The sequence below is a fragment of the Dendropsophus ebraccatus genome, chromosome 14, assembly GCF_027789765.1.
Source record: "Dendropsophus ebraccatus isolate aDenEbr1 chromosome 14, aDenEbr1.pat, whole genome shotgun sequence".
Classification (NCBI taxonomy): Eukaryota; Metazoa; Chordata; class Amphibia; order Anura; family Hylidae; genus Dendropsophus; species Dendropsophus ebraccatus.
Window position 1 is genome coordinate 28,272,575 of NC_091467.1, and position 20,865 is coordinate 28,293,439.

The 20,865-nt window shown below is 46.6% G+C and overlaps 1 protein-coding gene across 1 annotated transcript; it reads right to left on the reverse strand.

Annotated features, from left to right (window-relative positions):
• Nucleotides 1-1,280: 1,280 nt before the first annotated feature.
• On the reverse strand, nt 1,281-16,163 carry LOC138772937 (lysozyme C-like). The gene is made up of 4 exons (XM_069953734.1): nt 15,995-16,163; nt 8,191-8,340; nt 7,496-7,574; nt 1,281-1,393 (listed from the first exon to the last, which is right to left on the reverse strand). The coding sequence occupies exons 1-4, from the start codon at nt 16,146-16,148 to the stop codon at nt 1,330-1,332; spliced, it is 447 nt and encodes a 148-aa protein (XP_069809835.1). The 5' UTR covers nt 16,149-16,163; the 3' UTR covers nt 1,281-1,329.
• Nucleotides 16,164-20,865: the final 4,702 nt, after the last annotated feature.

The window sequence follows — 20,865 nt, forward strand, 5'->3', positions numbered from 1 at the left end:
TGTAAGTTCAGATGCTCTCTACTGACAGGCGCTCAGCTTTGTAAGAAAGACACTACAAGCCAGCTACACCCAGTGCAGAGACCTGGGACTCGTACTATCTTAGAGGACGGGTCACCTGACACTGTGGGGCAGAAGGCGGTTAGGTGAGATAACTAGACTCATCCATACGTGAGTACGAGGACTTCTTCAAACACTTCTCAACGCTTCATCACATCCCGGCAGAGTTCACAGTATACAAGTCAAGGGCCCTCCTATCCTGTCCCTATCTCCTGTTGTTTCTTCTTAACTCACTTATCTATCTGTTAAAGTATTGATTTGACTATTTTTGCACTAAGTACCTGAGCACTGTGTGTAATTGTTTGCACTCTTTACAAGTAAAGTCTACAAGTTGTTTAAAGTGGGACTCATTTCTATTGCCGCACCTGCACTTACGCTACACACCTTATACCTGTCCAAACCAAGGTCCAGTTGCTGTGTGTCCGGGGGTGGGAGTTACCAGTCATGACCACCCTAACAAGTAGCCTCTAAAACACCAGAACCCACCAGCAGTTCCCAACATTGGTACCAGCGCCGCAGGTCACAGTACTAACAGCTCAGTGTTTCATTGATTTGGTTATGGAAACGGTGGTAGGGCCATTTCTCGTTTTTCAGCATCAGGCCGCATGTTTATTGTACCAGTGTTATCAGATAATCAGATGATTTTTTTTCCCATTTTTTTAGCATTTACATATCATGTATTGATCCTGTGGTAACCATCACTCCACAAAACTGGAACACAATTCTTAGTGTTGCAGTTTCAATGTTAGGGTATATTCACACGAACGAACTCGCAGCGAGATTCTTGCTGCGAGTCCGGCAGGTCCTGGCAGTTCCCACACACTATATACTCGCTGCAGTCTGAACGACCGCAGTGAGTATGTAATTCTACCGCCCTTAACCCCTTCTGCTCCCGCCCGGCTCCACCGCTGTAAGCATACATTACCTCACCTCGCTGCACGGGTCCGGCGTCCTGCTCTCCCGTCCGGCCAATCAGTGGCTGCGGCTGGGCAACACACTGATTGGCTGGACGGGAGAGCAGGACGCCGGACCCGTGCAGCGAGGAGAGGTAATGTATGCTTACAGCTGGGGAGCCGGGTGGGAGCAGAAGGGGTTAAGGGCGGTAGAATTACATACTCGCTGTGGTCGTTCAGACCGCAGCGAGTATATAGTGTGTGGGAACTGCCATTTGCCATCTTGCCTTTTATACAAAAACAGGCCATACAATACATTTCTTTGTGCTTTTTTTTATTTTCCTCAAAGAAATAGACATAACATTTAACACTTTATTGATCACTCACATCCGTTGGTAAATTCACTTAAATCTTTACCTTTACATTCTGTAGACCAGACGGGCCTGTAAATCAAGAGGAAGACTATTGGAATTACAATTGCATGCAATTCAATACACATACTCTAATGCTGCGTTTACACGTAACGATTATCGTACGAATTTGCACGATAACGATCAAATTCGAACGATAATCGTACGTGTAAACGCAGCGAACGATCATACGACGAATGATACATCGTGCATTTTGATCTTTCAACATGTTATCAAATCGTCGTTTGTCGTTCGCAAAAAAAAATCGCAAATCGTTCCGTGTGAACAGTCGTTCGCCGATTTAACCAATGTGAGAGATAGGCTTAAGCGTTCGCAAAACGATCGCACAACGAATTTTCCGTACGATATATCGTACCGTCTAAACGCTGCTCGTTATGAAAAAATAATCGTTACTCCGACATCGTTAATCGTACGATCGGGCCAATTATCGTTACATGTAAACGCACCATTAGTTACTGTTTACCTGGACTTTTAGTGATCAGCTGTAATCTATAGGGTAACTAACCAGTTACCCCATAGTGCCCCCACAGGAGAAACAAAGCATTGCACTGTTCTCAGCAAAATCAATAGGAGTTGGAGTTGTAATAAATGATTAAGGAAAGGCAGTACTGGGGTCATCATCCACCACCAACACCACCAACTCCAGTCAATGAAATTTTGCAATATTTGCATCTTGGGATGGAGGCTACATTATAATACACAGTCCCTTTCATCCTGAATATTTTTATTTTTATGCTGTTTTTGCTTTATTTGTCCCTGCTATCCCCCTGTAGCCTCACTGATGTGATCAGCCCCCTCCTCTTTGTCTTCCTGTGCCAGAAAGCTATTTCTTTCCTGCCCAATGTGTAGCAAAGATCCCCGACACTCCCTTGTGAATGCAAGTATACAGCTTTTATTCCATAAAGCAAAAGATACAAATGCTGCACGCGTTCCGACCCACTTTCAGGGTCTTTTTTACAACAGCATATCCACCAATAGCATACTATCACAGTGAAATAGCATGTGAGGCGCATAATAAATGACATCAACAATCGTTGCTCCAATCCCATATACTCTTTTTTGAATACACCTATAAGCATTTCAGCCTAACAAGAAATCTCTCCTGGAAATGTCTAACAAACGTCTAACTTCAGTATTTGGTACAATACAGTCATAGTTTACACAGTGAGGCAGTGATGTAACTGCCAGGGTCGCAGCGGGAGGAGAAAGGAGGCCATCTATAAGGAGGGGGGGGGAGAAAGGGGGCCATCTATAAGGAGGGGGGGAAGAGGGGGGGCATCTATAAAGAGGTGGGGGAGAGGGGGCCATCCAGGGCCGTCTTATCCATTGGGCAGGGTAGGCGGCTGCCCGGGGGCCCTTGCATCCTAGTGGGCCCCTGCCCTCTGTGACCTGTATTTTTAGCTTTATAAGACGCACTTATAAAACTAAGTGCATCCTATAAAGCAAAGACTGCTCCCAAGCAGTGCCGAGCACCGCAAGGAAGCTGTCCCGCCCGCCCCCTGTATTGCCGCTCACTATGCATATGCATAGTGAGCGGCCCTAAGCCACCCCCTCCGCCCGCCCCTTCTATCGCTTCTCAGCTGACAGCCGATCAGAAGCCCAGGAAAGTGCAATGAGCAGCACTTTCCTGGGCTTCTGATCGACTCAGCTAAGCGGCGATAGAAGGGGCGGGCTGTCCAGGAACTCCGGCGGCCCCAGCAGCTCCTCTCCCGGCAGCGCGCACTCCCGACATCCTCCGGCACAGGCAGTGGGGTACAGAGACGCTGCCTGTGTCCTGGATCTGTCATGCAGCAGGTCACTTCCGGCACAAGCAGTCTCTGTACCCCGCTGCCTGTGCCGGAGGATGACGGGAGTGCGCGCTGACGGGAGACATCAGCTGCTGGGGCCGCCGGACGGGTGAGTAACTGGTTTGTTGTTTTGGGGGGCACTGGCTACTATGGGGGACACTGGCTACTATGGGGGCACTGGCTACTATGGGGGCACTGGATACTATGGGGGGCACTGGCTACTATGGGGGCACTGGCTACTATGGGGGGCACTGGCTACTATGGGGGGCACTGGCTACTATGAGGGGCACTGACTACTATGGGGGCACTGGCTACTATGGGGGCACTGGCTACTATGGGGGGCACTGGCTACTATGGGGGCACTGGCTACTATGGGGGGCACTGGCTACTATGGGGGGCACTGGCTACTATGAGGGGCACTGGCTACTATGGGGGCACTGGCTACTATGGGGGCACTGGCTACTATGGGGAGCACTGGCTACTATGGGGAGCACTGGCTACTATGGGGGGCACTGGCTACTATGGGGGGCACTGGCTACTATGGGGGGGACTGGCTACTATGGGGGCACTGGCTACTATGGGGGGCACTGGCTACTATGGGGGGCACTGGCTACTATGGGGGCACTGGCTACTATGGGGGACACTGGCTACTATGGGGGCACTGGCTACTATGGGGGGCACTGGCTATTGTGGGGGCACTGGCTACTGTGGGGGGCACTGGCTACTATGGGGGCACTGGCTACTATGAGGGGCACTGGCTACTATGGGGGGCACTGGCTACTATGAGGGGCACTGACTACTATGAGGGGCACTGACTACTATGGGGGCACTGGCTACTATGGGGGGCACTGGCTACTATATGGGCACTGGCTACTATGGGGGGCACTGGCTACTATGAGGGGCACTGACTACTATGGGGGGCACTGGCTACTATGGGGGCACTGGCTACTATGGGGGACACGGGCTACTATGGGGGCACTGGCTACTGTGGGGGGCACTGGCTACTATGGGGGCACTGGCTACTGTGGGGGGCACTGGCTACTATGGGGGCACTGGCTACTATGGGGGGCACTGGCTACTATGGGGGGCACTGGCTACTATGAGGGGCACTGACTACTATGGGGGGCACTGGCTACTATGGGGGGCACTGGCTACTATGTGGGCACTGGCTACTATGGGGGGCACTATATGGGGGGATTGGCTACTATGGGGGGCACTATATGGGGGGGATTGGCTACTATGGGGGGATTGGCTACTATGGGGGGCACTATATGCAAAGATGTGGGGGATTTGATGGTGACGGTTGGGGGGGGGGCAATTCGCACCTCTGCCCAGGGGCCCATAATACTGTTAAGACGGCCCTGGGGCCATCTATAAAGAGGGGGGGAGAGGGGGCCATCTATAAGGAGGGGGGGTTAGGGGGCCATCTATAAGGAGGGGGGAGGGGTATACACACATAGCATACACTCCGGCCAGGATCCCTAGCGGCGCCGCAAAAAACTGACATGTCAGTTTTCGGCGCCCGCTATTCACAGATCATGTGCTGTAATGTATTATATATGTACCTGCAAAAGTTAAAACACATACACAAATACATACATACATAAATAAATAAATAAATACACAAATAAATAAATGAAATAGAAAAAGATCAGGGTGTCACATGTCCCCCAGAATGGTACAGATGGGAACGTCAATTTGTCTTACACAAATATTTTGGCACCGCAAGGCCTTTGTGACATGGTATAATGGCTAAAAAAAATAAAAAAAATTAAAAAAGGCCCCAAAATTCACCAGGTCTCCGTCATGTCTGCGGCCTGTGGTTGAGTCAGGTTTCGCACTGCGGCCACATATGAGGGATATATAGAAACATTGGAATAAGGGGAATAAATAGTGAGTGGTATTTCTCAGTTAATATTTGCTGTATTAGAAGTAAAAATGGATTAAAAAAGAATATCTGCCAAAAAATTTTAATTTCTGCGAAACACCTAAGGGGTTAATAAATTTATGAAATGTTACTTTGAATACTTTGAGGGGTGCAGTTCATGGGGGTAGCTAACATACAGGCCCCACAAGTACACTTCAGAACTGAACTGGTCCCTAATAAAATTAGAATTTAAAATTTTCATAAAAATTTGAAAAATCGCTGCAAAATTTCAAAGCCCTCTAACATCCTAAAAAGTAAAAGGACGTTCACCAAATGACGTCACCATAAAGTAGACATGTTGTAGATGTTGCAGTAATAATTAGTTCATGTAGCATGACTATCTTTCTTAGGAAAAGAGAATTTTGAATATAAAGAAATGTAAATTTTTCTAATTTTTGCGCAAATGTTGTGTATCTTACAAAAAACTACAAAGTATACCACAAACATAAAGAGGAATATGTCGCGAAAAAACCATCTCAGAATAAGACCGCAGAGTTATCACTACATAAAGAGAGACAGGTCAGATTTGAAAAACAGGCCCTGGACATTAAGGCCAAAACAGGCTGTGGAGGCAAGGGGTTAAAGGGAATTTGCCATCTGCAATAAATATTTCAAACTGCTGACACTGTTAGATAGCTGTTAGATTATGGAGACACATGGTACCTTTGATATATCTGTCTGTGCTTCCAGAATGTTGAAAAATGCTTTTACTATATGGTAACACTTCCTTACTCCCTGTAGAAAAAAAGTATTTCTCTATATCTTGAAAGCACAGCTGGATGGTACCATGAAAGGTACCATGTGTCTTCTTTACCTAAAAGTTATCTAACCCTGTGAGCAATTTGGAACATGAATTACAACAGATTCCCTTTAAGAAACAAACACTTGCAAACTAGTTAATGAGTCACAGAAAGGTTAGCCTGACATTAAAAAGTTTGTATTGAGACCAGAAGACATCTCAAGCCTTCTGGTCCCCTGTGCTACCTTCCTGTCTTTTCATACCTCAGAGGTCTACATCAGATACAGCAGGGGGGGCAGGTCTATATCCCAATTATCCACCTGCCCCTTCCTGTCTCATAAGGAATACCACCACTAAGGTGTGGAAAGACAGGAGGTTAGCATCGGGAAGCAGAGGGCTTGAGCCGTCTTCTGCTCCCAACACAACCCCCATTAATAGTATGGATGAAAGGGGTTGTCCAGCGAAAATCTTTTTTCTTTCAAATCAACTGTTGTCAGAAAGTTATATACTGTAGATTTGTAATTTACTTCTATTTAAAAAATCTCAAGTCTTTCCTTACTTATCAGCTGCTGTATATTCTGCAGGAAATGTTTTATTTCCAGTCTGACATAGTGCTCTCTGCTGACATCTCTGTCCGAGACAGGAACTGTCCAGAGCAGGAGAGGTTTTCTATGGGGATTCATATAAAACCGAGACAGAGTTCCTGTCTTGGCCAGAGATGTCATCAGGTGTCAGACTGAAAATAAAACAACATTTCCTGCAGGACATTTAGTAGCTGGTAAGTATGGGAAGACCTAAGATTTTTTTAATAGAAGTAAATTACAAATCTATATAACTTGTATTACAAATCTATATAACTTTCTGATATCAGTTGATTTGAAAGACAAAGATTTTCGCTGGACAACCCCTTTAACACTAGATCATTTTGATGATAATCCTGAACATGCTATCTTGCTAGGATCTGTGGAGAGAGGATCATAGAACAGGTTCTCAGCAGTCAGCAACCATTAAAACAAGGCATGGCACCAACCTGGACTGGGCCCCATCTCTCCCGGTAGCTCACAGTAGCTGCATGGGTTTCCTATTTGGTGCACCCATCATTCTCAATCTACCTTCCTGGCCCACAGCAGAAGCAATGTCTACCTCTACAGCAGTGGCATCATTAGACTGAAATATGTTTTCCTATAAGTGCAATATTTCATTAAAAGGGTTGGCCACTTTATAGTAAAATAGTTCAGTGTACTCACTGTATATACTGACAGCCACTCCCTGTGTGCCTCATAGAGATAAAATCAGACTCCAGGCTGTGCTGTCCTGCTCTGTGGTGAGTCTGTCCATAAGATGGCTGACATGGAGGAACATGTGAGCATGCACCCCCACCCCCCGGTGTCCTCCATCAGCATATACAGGCTCAGGGGTGGACACTGGAGGCGGGGCATGGTCACATGCTCCTCTATGTCGGCCATCTTATAGACAGACTCACCACAGAAAAGGACAGCACAGCCTAGAGGAAGTGAGTCTTATTGTAGCTTTATGAGGTACGCAGGGAGCTACTGTCAGTAAGTGCAGTGAGTACAGGTACTAATACTGTACACAAAACTATTTTACTATAAAGTGGCCAACACCTTTAAATATATATATACTTTTTTTTTTTAACATACCAAGCATCTAGTCCTTTGGGATCCTTCATAATTCTTGCAAAACACTGTATGTCATTGGTTATATTTTTGTCCAGCAAATCTGGATAAAGAAAAAGAAACCTTTTGTTATTGTATCCAGGGTTAAACCAGTCCAAAGCTAGATCGAAAGTTTGGTGCCCCTCCTCCGAAACTAATACATACGAATTGAAACTAGTTGTCCAAGATTAGAAGAAACAGCACCATTTTTGTTGATGGGCCACGTCTGGTATTGCAGCTCATCTTCATTCAAGTGAAAGAGGAACAGCTGTAATACCATTCACAGCCTATGGACAGGAGGGACACCGATAAGTAAATAATCATGTCTAATCCTGGACAATCCAATAAAGAGTCATTTTAACAGAATATATTACTATGCAACACTTGTTGTGCCAAAACTTCTGCTACCTGTAAGCACAGGACTTCTGTATCTCCTAGAAACTGCAGCCTATAGTTAAAGGGGTTATCCAAGATTAGAAAAATCACAGCTTCTACTTTCTTGCAAAAACAGCGCCACCCCTGTCCTCAGGTTGTGTGCGGTATTACAATTCAGCTCATTCACTTTAATTAGACTGAGCTGCAAAACCCCACACCCAACCTGAGGACAAGAGTGGTGCTGTTTCTTGATGAAAGCGGACATCATTTTCTAAACCTCCAGTTTATTAGAAGTTAGCACTTACCAGAGCATTGAACCCCGCACAGATTCTTTCGTTCCAATGTTTTGCCATCATCGCACCACCAGAAGGAGTTTATCTGGAATAAGCCAAACTCAGTGGCACTTGTATGAAGTGACGTGTCATAGCCGCTGATGCGCTTAGCTAAACAAACATCTGAAAGTAGAAAAATAAACAGAAAAATAAGATCACCTGACTTCCTGTGGTGAGCTTGTGCTGATACCCAGAAGCCAATCTGAACAGACAGAGCAGCAAACTAAACTTCTGATCAGACAGGGGGTAGATATCAGACTACCTCATTATCTAAGTAGAAAATCCATTTAAAGCTTTGGCCATTAATCATAGAAATAAGCAGGTATACTATACATGTAAAGACTACTAAGACGGGGGTACCCAAAGAAAGTCCTAAAGAAAGCATACTGGAAAGCAGTGCAAAAACAAAGGGAGAACTTATTAGTACCTCAGGTCAAGTTGAACAATGATGAAGAGAAATTACGGATTATAGGTCCCTATGATGTTAAAGCAAAAGAGGTAAAAAAGATCCTAGAAACCTATTGGCCTATACTGAAAATGGATCGGACGATCTCTCACCATTTATCAGATGGCCCTCAAATAACATATAGAGGAGGACGTAACTTACGGGATCATCTTACCCACAGCTATCTGTCCACGGAAGTAAGCCAAGTAAGAGGAGGAACAGCTATTGTGGGCACGTATAAATGTGGGCGATGCACAATGTGCAAGTTCATCGCTCCTGGCAAAACCTTCTGTAGTGCAAATAGGGGAGAGACATTTCAAGCCAGAAGCTTTGCAAATTGTTCCACTGAAGGAGTAATTTATCTCCTGACATGTACATGAATTATGTGGGCAAGACATATCGCTCCATTAGGAAACGCCTTAGTGAGCATGTGGGGGACATCAAAAATAAAAGAGACACCCCAGTAGCTCTGCATTTTTTGGATAAACATGGAGCACAAACAGATGATTTAAAATGTACCGTGATTGAAGTGGTTAAAAGATCAAAGCTAAGAGGTGACTACAACAAAAAATTGTTACAAAAGGAATCCCAGTGGACATTTAGGTTAAATGCACAGAAGCCGTATGGTTTAAATGACTATATTTCCTATATGTGCTTTAAGTATAGGTTCCAATAATATCTCGAACTATCCAGCGATTCACACACACACCCGGCAAGGGACATACCCACATTGCTACTTTGAAACGTCTTTAACAAGAGAACTTATATACCTTTGTAATCCATTCAACCAACTGCAGACCAACTGTGATGAACGGAGCGGACAGCGAGGCTTGACACGCAAGGTGCGTGTCAAGCTGCTTAGTTACGGAAGTAAACTATAGTAACTCAGACACCCATCAAGGCTGGAACATGTGATGCCGGTTGTATCGCTCTAATTGGCAGCTTTAACAGTCAATCATTAAGAGGTGGGGCGAAGTCACATATAAAAAGCAGCCCGAAAGGAGCATTCCAGTGTGCGGCCATCATCCGAGCCAGACACCGGGAAGCCGAAAACAGCTTCAAGTTGCAAAGTCCCAATTACTATGCGGAGTGGCCCCTGAAGATTGCCACATGTGAAACGCGTAGGGCCTTAGTACATCGTAAGCGGGGAACTTCTTAAAAGACTTTATCACAGAAAACAAGGAAAGTACCCCTTTGTTTACAATTTTTTCAGTGCAATACAAATAATATGTTTACTAAAGGGACATGTGCAAGATGCAGATGTATGCAAAAGGAATAGACTGTCATTACAAGTGTATCCAAAAAAATTAGATATGCACAGAGTGACAAATAAACGCAACTAATAGTGTGAACAGACACTCATATGAACTTTATCAATAGCCAAATCGAAGCAAGGTGTGAACTTATGGTATTCGAAATGGTGTATATATGATGGACTGTTGCTAATATATACACAAAGAACATAGGTGCAATACTGACATATAAGTTATCTACTATGGTTTCTAAGGTGTACTGGTGATGGCTGCGTGTATGTTTTAAAAATTTTTGAATTATAGATATAAATAAAGGTCAATTTTTATCTTTTATACTCCTATTTTTTTGTCAGTCAAAATATATGACTAACAGGAGAACTACAAATACTGACTAAGAGTGTACCGGTCAGTCATTACATGTATACTATATAGTAAAGATTATGCAACTACCTGACCCTTAAAGGGGTTTTCCCACAAACCCGAAGTTTGTATATTCCCATGTACACCACATACACATATGAAAAGGAGTACAAACTTGTTGTTAAATAAAATATTTTCATAATTAAAACCTTGTTATTTTTTTCCAATGGACTTGATCACTTCCTGGTATCCTCTCTGAACTGTGGCCCTACTATTGCCATGCAACAGAGCACATCTACACCCCCACCACCACCCCACATCTGCTTTGCTTGCATGTACCGTGAAGACCATCTGCCAATACTAATGGGATAGATCAGGTGACTGCAGTTGAAATGAGCAGGAGCGACCCACCTTAATGGATGCCCAAAGGCCGGTCATTACCAAGGGCAACAGGTTCAGGATATTTTCAGAAATATTTTGTTTACAATCCCTTTAAAGTGTACCTGTCGTTAAAATCTAAATCAACAGTAGATGTGAAATAAAGCAAGTTTACAATTTACATCCATTATTTATTTTTTAGTTATCATGGAGAACACGGCACTTCCTGTTTCCTGATTGTTTTTTTTCTCATAAAACAGGAAACAGAGAGAAAATAAAAAGTGCAGTGTAACCCAGGCCAGAATGAAGGCAGTCATGTGACTGATGGACTCATTGAGCAGTGACTCTCTGAACTGGCCGGAATTCATGTGTTTAGTCTGTTTTCCTTAACCAGCACAAGTCAGAAAATCTGCCTTCAGGAGACTGGTCCTGGATTTCTGGTAAGTACAGCTTTGTTTTACAGCAAGAAAACAACAAAAACAACAAAATAATGAATGTATATTGCAGACTTGCTTTATATTACATCTGCTGCTGAATTAGATTTGGAAAGTTGTAATGACAGTGACACTTTGAAGCGTAGCTGTCATTATAAAAACAAAACAAAAAACAAACTTGTGACATCGTGAAACCTATTAGCGTTATCCTCTCCCGGCTCTGTGTCACATGACGAGTCTGGTTCCTAATAAAGGTCTATGGAGGCCCACTCTTTTTTTCTGACACAGAGCAGGGCGTGGAGACGCTGCAGCGTACTCCTCTCACCGCTTGCTCTCACAAATGGTACAGGTCTGAACACTCAGACGCAGGACGATCTTACAACTGTTGATTTGAAAGAAGAACATTTTCGTTGGAGTACCCCTGTATTATGGCCAAAAATCTAATAAAAATTTATTAACCTCTTAAGGACCCATGACGTACCGGCACGTCATGGATCACTGTCACTTAAGGACCCATGACGTACCGGTACGTCAGCCCTTTAAACGGGCGCCGCGGCCGGCCGGGTCCCGATCGGGGGAGATAGCCTGCTATAATACATAGCAGGCCATCTCTCCCTGTCGGCATGGAGGGTTGTTAACCCCCCCCATGCCGACGATCGCCGCTATTGGCTGATAAGCCCATAGCGGCGATCGGAACCTTTCCGGGCCATCGGTGGCCCGATGACCCGGAAAAAAATGGCGGTCGGTGCTGTCCGAGGACGGCACCGACCGCCATTACTGTAAAAAGTAATGGTGGTCACGGTACCACCGTCCCGATCGCCGTGAACGGCCGGCGAGCCGGCCGGCCGTTCACGGCGATCAAAGTCCCCACAAGTAATAAATACCTGCTCCGGACCCCTTAGCTAGGTAGCTGAGGGGTCCGGAGCAGGTATTTGTACATTACTCACCTGTCCCGGGGTCCTGATCGGCGTCTTCCAGGTTCCCGGCGTCCTCTTCATCTTGTCGGGACTTCGGCTTCTTCCGTGAGTCCCGATCGGCTTTTTCCGGCTCCAGCGTCGTCTTTTTTCGTATTTTTCCGGCTCCAGCGTCGTCTATTTTCGGATCTTGCGCTCTGCTGCCCCCTAGCGGCTGATACGTGTAATACACGTATCAGCCACTACAGGGATGTTCAGAATGTAGTAAAAAAAAATTTTTTTTTCCCAATTTTTTTTTTTTCTATTTTCCGCACCCTATCGCCGCTGAGTGTTGATCAGCATCTCACGAAAGTGCGCTGCTAATCAGCAACTCCTCCTTTTTCGTGTAGGGTGGGTTTTTTTTATATCCTACTGCCATGGTCTGCTGATAAGTGCCGAACATAAGTGCGGCATTCATCAGCAACACCATTTTTGGCGTAGTTTTTTTTTGTATACTTACTGTAAAAAACACGTAAAAAAACACTACATTACACCACACTACACTACATTGAATAAAGTTTTACACTACACCACTACATACCCCATATACCAATCCCCATATAAAGATGGCCCCCAGGGTGTTTTCGGTATCGGACGCATACATTATTATTGCCTCCGACACCGAAACAGCCAGTGAGGATGAATGGGGGGTCCTTTGTTCCTCCATTCATCCTCATCCTCCTCATCATCCAGTGACGTGTCTGGGAGTAGCGTAGTGTACGCTGCCCCCCAGACACGTCTTTTCTGCCAGTACCGTCCCAATAAGAGATGACGGTATGGCGTGAAATTCTACAAACTCTGTGAGAGTACCTCAGGGTACACTTACAGATTTAGGGTACGTGCACACTGCGGAATGGCGAAGGATAACCCTTCGTGCATTCCGCAGCTGGCACCCGCCGGCGGACTGATGCGGGCGCATGTCTCTACCCGTGTCATAGACTCCATGTTATGCACAGGCGGATTCCATCATCCGTCATTCCATCAACATGTTGGACGCAGAGCGGAATCCGCCCGTGCATAGAATGGAGTCTACGACACGGACGGAGACGTGCGCCTGCATCAGTCCGCCGGCGGGTGCCAACTGCGGAATGCACCAAGGGTTATCCTTCGCGATTCCGCAGTGTGCACGTACCCTTAGAGTGTATGAAGGAAGGGACACTCGAATCCAGCCCCCAGATGCCCACTCCCCCCCCCCCATCCTCGGAGTTAGTGGGGACATCGTCCGGGAACTGATCTTCCCACTGCTGGATAAAGGTCACCACCTGTACGGGGATAACTTTTATACCAGCACCCCCTCTTCCGGTCCCTCGCTGCCCGAGCTACTGTAGCTTGCGGCACGATCCGAACATATCAGAAGTAGTAATAGCGCCCTAATATTTAGCAGCCATGGAGCGGACCCAGCACTTCTGGATATGTGGGACCCCGTATCGCACCAGGACAACATTTTCCAGGTGACGTCCCCCACACTGGAGAAAGGGAGACCCCAGAAGAAGTGCAGAGTGTGGGGTAACAGGGGGATCAGGAAGGACAACATTTTCCAGTGTGACACCTGTCCTGATCACCCCGGCCTCTGTATACTGGATCGCTCCAAGGCGCACCACACGTCACTGGGGTTCTACATTATCTAAATTCTGTCCCTTATTCCTATTTCAGGGGTCACGTTGATCCAGGGATTATTCTGATCGCCATTATGGAGTCGGGAAGGAATTTTTCCCCTGTGATGAGGCTACTGTCGTCTGCCTTACGAGGGTTTTTTGCCTTCCTCTGGATCAACACAGGTTGTATTTGATGGACATCTGTCATTTTCAACCTTATAAACTAATAATTGGCCTAATACCCCCAAATAAATTAGAATTGTCCCTTTTCCCCAGCTAAGTAGGTATGGCCGCCATTCCCATTAGAGGATGCCATGATGCAATTACAAAGCCTTTGTGCGGCCAGGACAGTAGAAACCCCCCACAAGTGACCCCATTCTGGAAACTACACCCCATAAGGAATCTAACAAGTGGGGCAGCGGGTATATGGCCCCCTGGTGACGGCCACAAGCTTCCTATTGTCTAAAAATAATGAAATATAATTTAATAAATGCCGCCAACATAAAGTAGACATTTTGCTAATGCTATTTAATATATAATTTATGTGGTATAACCATTTTCTGTATAAGCAGAAAAGTTTTAAAGTTGGAAAAATGCATTTTTTCACAATTTTTCCACGCTATTTTGGGTTTTTTCATAAAGATTCGTTATAAGTATCGACTCCAATTTACAAGAAATGTGAAGTACAATATGTCACGAGAAAACAATCTCAGAATCAGCCGGATAGGTAAAAGCATCCCGAAGCTATTAATGAATAAAGTGACACTGGTCAAATTCATAAAATTTGCTCCGGTCCTTAAAGGACAACTCCCGCGCTAAGGAAAAAAACCAAAAACCAATCAGAAACCTAGCTTTTATACTTATCATCTCTCCTGAGCTGTCACTGTTTGAATTTCCCACCGTCTGTGTACCTTCTGATTTCTAGTCTTGTTCTTCATTTCTTCCTTGCTTCCTGGTTTCAGCTTCCCATGATGCACTTTGGCTGCTGTGACAAGCCAGCCCCCTGCTGTGACACAGCAAGTGCCTGCCCCTCCATTCACTACAACTCCCATCATACACTAAACATGACCCCCTCTCTGGCTCTCTTCAGTCAGGCTGCTATATACACACACTGAAGCTGCACACACATACTGTCACCTCACTGTAGTGTACATTCTGCAGGATTAGGTCAGGGCAGCAGGGGAGAGATAAGACGTCTGTGTAGCTGACATGCCGGGAGTGAGGAGAAAGATAAGCAAGTGACATCACTCACTCACTGAGTCCACTCGCAGCAGGAGGGAGTATGGGGGAGGGGGTCCTGTAGCTGGTTATGTGCGGGAGTCAGTCACCAGTCATTATTGAGTTGCAGAATGACAGATGGCTTACAGTTGCTCAGCCAAAGGGAGCTGAGCAAGCCTAGTCACCTGACCAGGCAGGGGAGGGGGAGGCTGGTGTGACAGGACCTAGAGCAGCCCTCCTGCTGATGACTCATCGTCACTAGAAGGAGCTGAGAGAGCAGCCTGGTGATGACAGTAATTAGGTATGAAGGAGTTTCTTACACTTCCTGGTGGGGGGTGGAGGGGGGAAAAGACAGGGAAGGAGGACAGACAGGTTATTGAAGTATATTACAGTGTTATATAACTTTGTAATGTGCTTCAATTACTGGGAAAAAGTTTTTCATGGGAGTTGTCCTTTAAGGCCATTTCAGGCCCGGTCCTTAAGGGGTTAAGAATGTACACTTAAAGTGTCACTGTCCTTATAACTTTCAAAATCGAAATCAACAGTAGATGTGAAATCAACCAAGTTTGCAATATACATTCATTATTTTTTTTGTTCTTATCATGCTGTAAAACAAAGCTGTACTTACCGGAAATACAGGTCCAGTCTCTTGAAGGCAGATTTTCCGACTTGTGCTGGTTGAAAAAAACTGACTAAACACAGTAATTTCGGCCAGTACAGAGAGTCACAGCTCAATGTGTCCATCAGTCACATGACTGCCTTCTCTCTGTGAGCGCTCAGATGGCCTGGGATACACAGTCAGGAAACAGGAAGTGACGTGTTTTCATGATATCTAAAAAAGAAATAATGAATGTATATTGCAAACTTGCTTTATATCACATCTACTGTTGTTTTAGATTTTAAAAGTTATGACGACAATGACACTTCAAGCATCACAAAGCTGTATCGCGAGCACTTATCTGTATTGGATCACAGCGGGTGACTAAGTGACTAAAGGTAGTAGTTCTCTGTAGAATTCAAAATGGCTGACTATAGTGCAGCAATGTGCCCTTATTTATAGTAAAGAAAAGAGCTTAGAAACATATACTGTTACTTTAATATGTGAGTACTATATAGACAACGTTATAAATGCTTTACTTACAGTCCCCCATCGTATAACCTTTAATGCCAACAATTCCGGCCTTGTTCAGCTCCTCGATCAGTTTACATCTGTCATAAACAGCATCATATTGTACGACGGTGCAGTGAACCACTAAGGCCAGAAGAGAGATTACGAAGAGTCTCTGTGCCACCATGGTGATGTATGATCAGGCAAGTGTCACAGAGAGATTACTATATTACTTATATATACTATATACAGTTAGTCCACCCACAATTAGGCAACTTAAGGCGGAGTGAAGACAGGAAATATCGGTCTTACCAGACATAAGTATAAATACCTTATTAGTAATGATCTGAATCATATTATGTTGCGTCTCTTCCTTATTATAGTATGTGCAGGTAATTATATGCTACAAGGTGTCATCTGAAGATAACTTAAAGCTAACCTATATACACCCAACCTACTATATATTTGTAATGGTGCTTCTAGAAGGTGCAGGTATAGTGTATGGTGGAGGTAGGCCTATATACCTGACCAGGTGGAAAGATGGTCACACTCAGAACCTTAACACTGGTCTTCTACCACCTGCAATAGGCGCTCAACTCAACCAGTAACAGGCCCCTTCTATCCCTCGATGATTTCATGCTATGCTGCGTTTACACGGAACGATTATCATTCAAATTTTCACATAAATGATCGCATTAGAGCGATAATCGTACTGTGTAAACACAGCAAACGAGAAATCGTTCATTTTGATCTTTCAACATGTTCTTCAATCGTCGTTCGTTGAAAATTCGCAGATCACTTCGTGTAAACAGTCTTTACCCTATGTAAAAGATGGGTTTAAGCGATCTTAAAAACGATTGCAATAACGATTTTTCTGACAAATTTTCAAACGATTTATTCGTCTAAACGCTGATCGTTATAAAAACCAAATTGTTGCTTCAAAATCGTTAAACGATCGATTGGGCGAATTATCGCTCTGTGTAAACGTAACATAAGGCAACTGTGTTACAGCATTATAATTTGTATGTGATACTAATCCTTATATTGACCTGCACTGCCTATGGTGACGTTCTGTGTATCTTGTGCCCCATATATTCGATAGTGCTTGAAAAAGCACTATATTGTAATCCCTTTTCTTTCCTCTTTCTTTTCTTTTCTTGATTTTCTGCAATTAATGCAGCCCAAACCACTATAAGTACAAACTCTGTTCAAACTGCATTTCAGTGCAGGTGTGTTTTTGGATTTGATTTGTCTTTTTTAATTTATGTTTAAAGACCAAAAATAATAAATAAATAAATAAATGGCGGAATGTTTAGAAATTCAAATATCACACAGCACAGCACTATCCAGCCAATTACAGCACAATAGAAACTCACAGGTGCTTGACTCAATGCCTTACAACTAGGGATTGTACGAACCTGCCGAGGTTCGGGTTCGTACGAACCCGAACTCTCGGCAATGATTCCCGCTGTCTGGCCGCTCCGTGCAGCGGGTGGATACAGCGGGAGGACCACCTGGAAAACTAGGATACAGACATAGCCATAGGCTGTATCCCAGTTTTCCAGGTGGTCCTCCCGCTGTATCCACCCGCTGCACGGAACGGCCAGACAGCGGGAATCTGATGCCGAGCGTTCGGGTTCATACAAACCTGAACCTCGGCAGGTTCGGACCATCCTTACTTACAACATTCATAGGGGACACCAGCCTGTATAAGGCATGGTGTCTTGGACTGATGGGGCGGTGGTGAGTGCAAGGGGTTAATGGTTGGGGAAGGGGGGGTATAGCTGGGATGACTGTACATGGGGAAGTTCCGGTGGTAACTAGGGGAGGTGTAGTTGCCAGGAATAGGCAGGCTAGGGGTGGAGGCAAGGATATATAAGCCCGAGGAAGGGGCGGGCTTACCCTCTTTCGGCTTGGCCACCACAGGAGTTTGTCATGTCTCAGGAGAGTCTGACCGAAGCTTTGCGGCTGCAGCTGCAGCAGGACCCGTCTTTCCTCGGCCGCCTGCTGGCAGGTTTGGGGGAAGAGTCGGGGCATGATATGTCCAGAGGTGGCAGGCGGTCCGCTCGGCGCATCCGCCCACCCGCGCGCCTTAGTCCCAGTCCCCCGCTCTCTGCCCGGCGCCGGCAAGGGGGAGGTGGTAGAGCCGCATTAGCGGTTGCACCGGCGTCACTTCCGGTTGCGCCGCCGTTGGCTCCGCCCCTTCCGCCCTGCGCCCACGCTGCCAGCATAGTGTCCGGGTGTAGCGAGGCTCCACAGTCTCTACCAGTGCCCGTTCCCCCCCCCCCTTTAGCATTGTCAGCTGCGATGGGCAATCAGGCTGGAGTCTCCCCTGCCTCCCATGAGTCCGGTGAGTGCAGCTCTCCCAGCCCATTGCAGCAGGCTATTGATAACTGCCAGAGCCTGACTGCTCTCCCCCCCCCTCCTGTTTCACAGCATGAGGTTCAGTCCCTCTCCCTTCCTGGTAACCCCCCCCTTCCCCCCCCTCCCACCCTTATGCCGCCCAGCCAGCCCCCCGCTGCATTAGTCTTCACCGCGCAGCGTGGTTTTGATCAGGCCTCCTGTGGGGAGCGGCTGCCTGTGACTTCGCAAGCGTGCGGCGGGTCTCGTGCCAGTGTGTGCGGGCATAGGCGCTCCCGCTCGCCATCCTATGCGTCCTCCAGAGGATCTTCCAGGCATAGGCGCCATAGATCCCGCGACTCTAGAGTTCGCTATTCCAGACGTCACCATAGGGAGTCTAGACAACGGAGCCGATCGAGGCGCTCCAGAAGTTCTAGGTGGCGGTCCCCTTCCTCTGGGTCCTCGTCTTGTACCCCCTCGAGCTCTGATGGGGAGTCAGTTCGTGGCAAGAAAAGGCGGGAGCCTTCACGCCGGAAGAGGAGTCCATGCTGCTCAGTTCGGCCAGAAGCGGCGGCTCCAGTGGCGCAGACTTTGCCGTCAGCTCCGCCGGCGCCGGTACAGACGCTATCGGCAGCACCGATGTTGCCTTCGAGCTCGGTGCCCATTCCTCAGGAGATGCCTGGTCAGTCGTCATCTACAGTTGGCGGTGAGTTTGACTTTGCACGGGCATGGGGCGGGGGGGCGGGTGATTTAGTTCCTGCCCTTAAGGCGATTCTTAGCAAAATTGATCCTGTTCCCTCGCCTCAGGCTGGAGCTAAGCAGCCTCCGGCAAAAGCTGGCGTTCATAAGGACGCCTTTTTCTGTGGGATTAGCCCGCTTGGCACGCATTTGGACGATGACACGAAGGGTAAAATTTGGGATAACCAATATGTTGATATTTGGTCCTTGATCACTACGGATCAGCACACCGTCGACAAAGAGCGACGCGTTGCTGCTGACCGTTATGATAAACGACCAAAGGTAGCAAAGACCATAAACAACTGGTTACAGGCCTTCTCTGTACTGGGTTGTGTTATGGGTATGAAGCACCCGGAGCGTTGCTCTGAGCTTTTCATTTATATGGACTCTATTTATAGCGCCTTTAAGTCACACGGGGGCAGCGCCTGGTGGCGGTACGATGAGGAGTTTCGCCGCCGCCTCGCTTTGCAACCTGAAATTGGGTGGGGGGTGAAGGCCACGGATGTGTGGCTGCGCTTGATGATGGCTCAGAAGAGCAATCCCTTTCCCTCAGCGGCCACTGCCTCAGCGCCTGCAGCTCCGGGGGCAGTGGCCGTGCGACGGCCAGGAACCTGCTGGCTTTTTAACGAGGGCCATTGCAGGTTCTACGGACTCTGTAAGTTCCGCCACGAGTGCTCCTCCTGCGGGGGGCAGCACGCTGTGGTTAGATGTCAGCGTTCTAAGTTGTCAGGAAAGCCAGCAGCGGGTGTTGATGGGAAAGACCCCGGTGAACGTGGACGCGATGCGCCCGTGGTTAAGTAGTTATCCTAAGCGTGATGCAGCCAGTCAATTGTTACATGGTTTTACCCATGGGTTTTTCATACCTTTCTATTTTTCTCCCTATCCGTTATGGGCGGATAATCTGAAATCTGCCCGGGAAGCGCATGAGGTCCTCGTTGATAAGGTTAGTCAGGAGTTAGCCCTGGGCAGGGTTGAGGGTCCTTTTGTTTTTCCTCCGTTTGAGAATTTGAGGGTGTCCCCTCTTGGTGTGGTCCCTAAAAAAGAAGTTGGTAAGTTTCGTTTGATACATCACCTTTCTCATCCTAAGGGCAGTTCTGTCAACGATGGTATTCCCAAGGAGGACACCGCGGTTTCTTATGTTTCTTTTTATAGTGCTGTCCGCCTTCTTGTAGCGGCCGGCCGCGGTGCCCTCCTTGCGAAGTCGGATATACAGTCTGCCTTTCGTCTCCTCCCGGTGCATCCGGAATGTTATCATCTGCTGGGTTTTCAGATAAACGGTTTGTATTACTATGACACTTGTCTCCCCATGGGCTGTTCCATTTCGTGTCACTTCTTCGAGATGTTCAGTTCTTTTCTCGAATGGGTGGTGCGCTATGAAACCGGGAGTAATGCGATCATTCATTATTTGGATGATTTTTTGTTTGTTGCCCCAGCAGATTCCCATTGGTGTCGTTTTTTGTTGAACACCTTCCTTTTTTATATGCGTAAATTTGGTGTTCCTATTGCCGGTGAAAAGACTGAGGGCCCGGCGACTTCGCTGTCTTTTCTTGGAATCGAGCTCGATTCCATGGACATGGTTTTCCGCCTTCCGGCGGACAAGCTAGCTCGATTGGCTTCTCTGATTGACGGTTTCCTGTCTGTGCGTAAAGTTTCCTTACAGCAAATGCAATCCCTGTTGGGATTGTTGGTTTTTGCCTGCAGAATTATGCCGATGGGCAGGGTTTTCTGCAGGCGCTTATCGCTGTCCACCAGAGGAGTCAGGTTTCCCAGCCACCGCATCCGGCTGACCGCTGCCTTGAAGGCTGATCTGATGGTGTGGAAGGAAT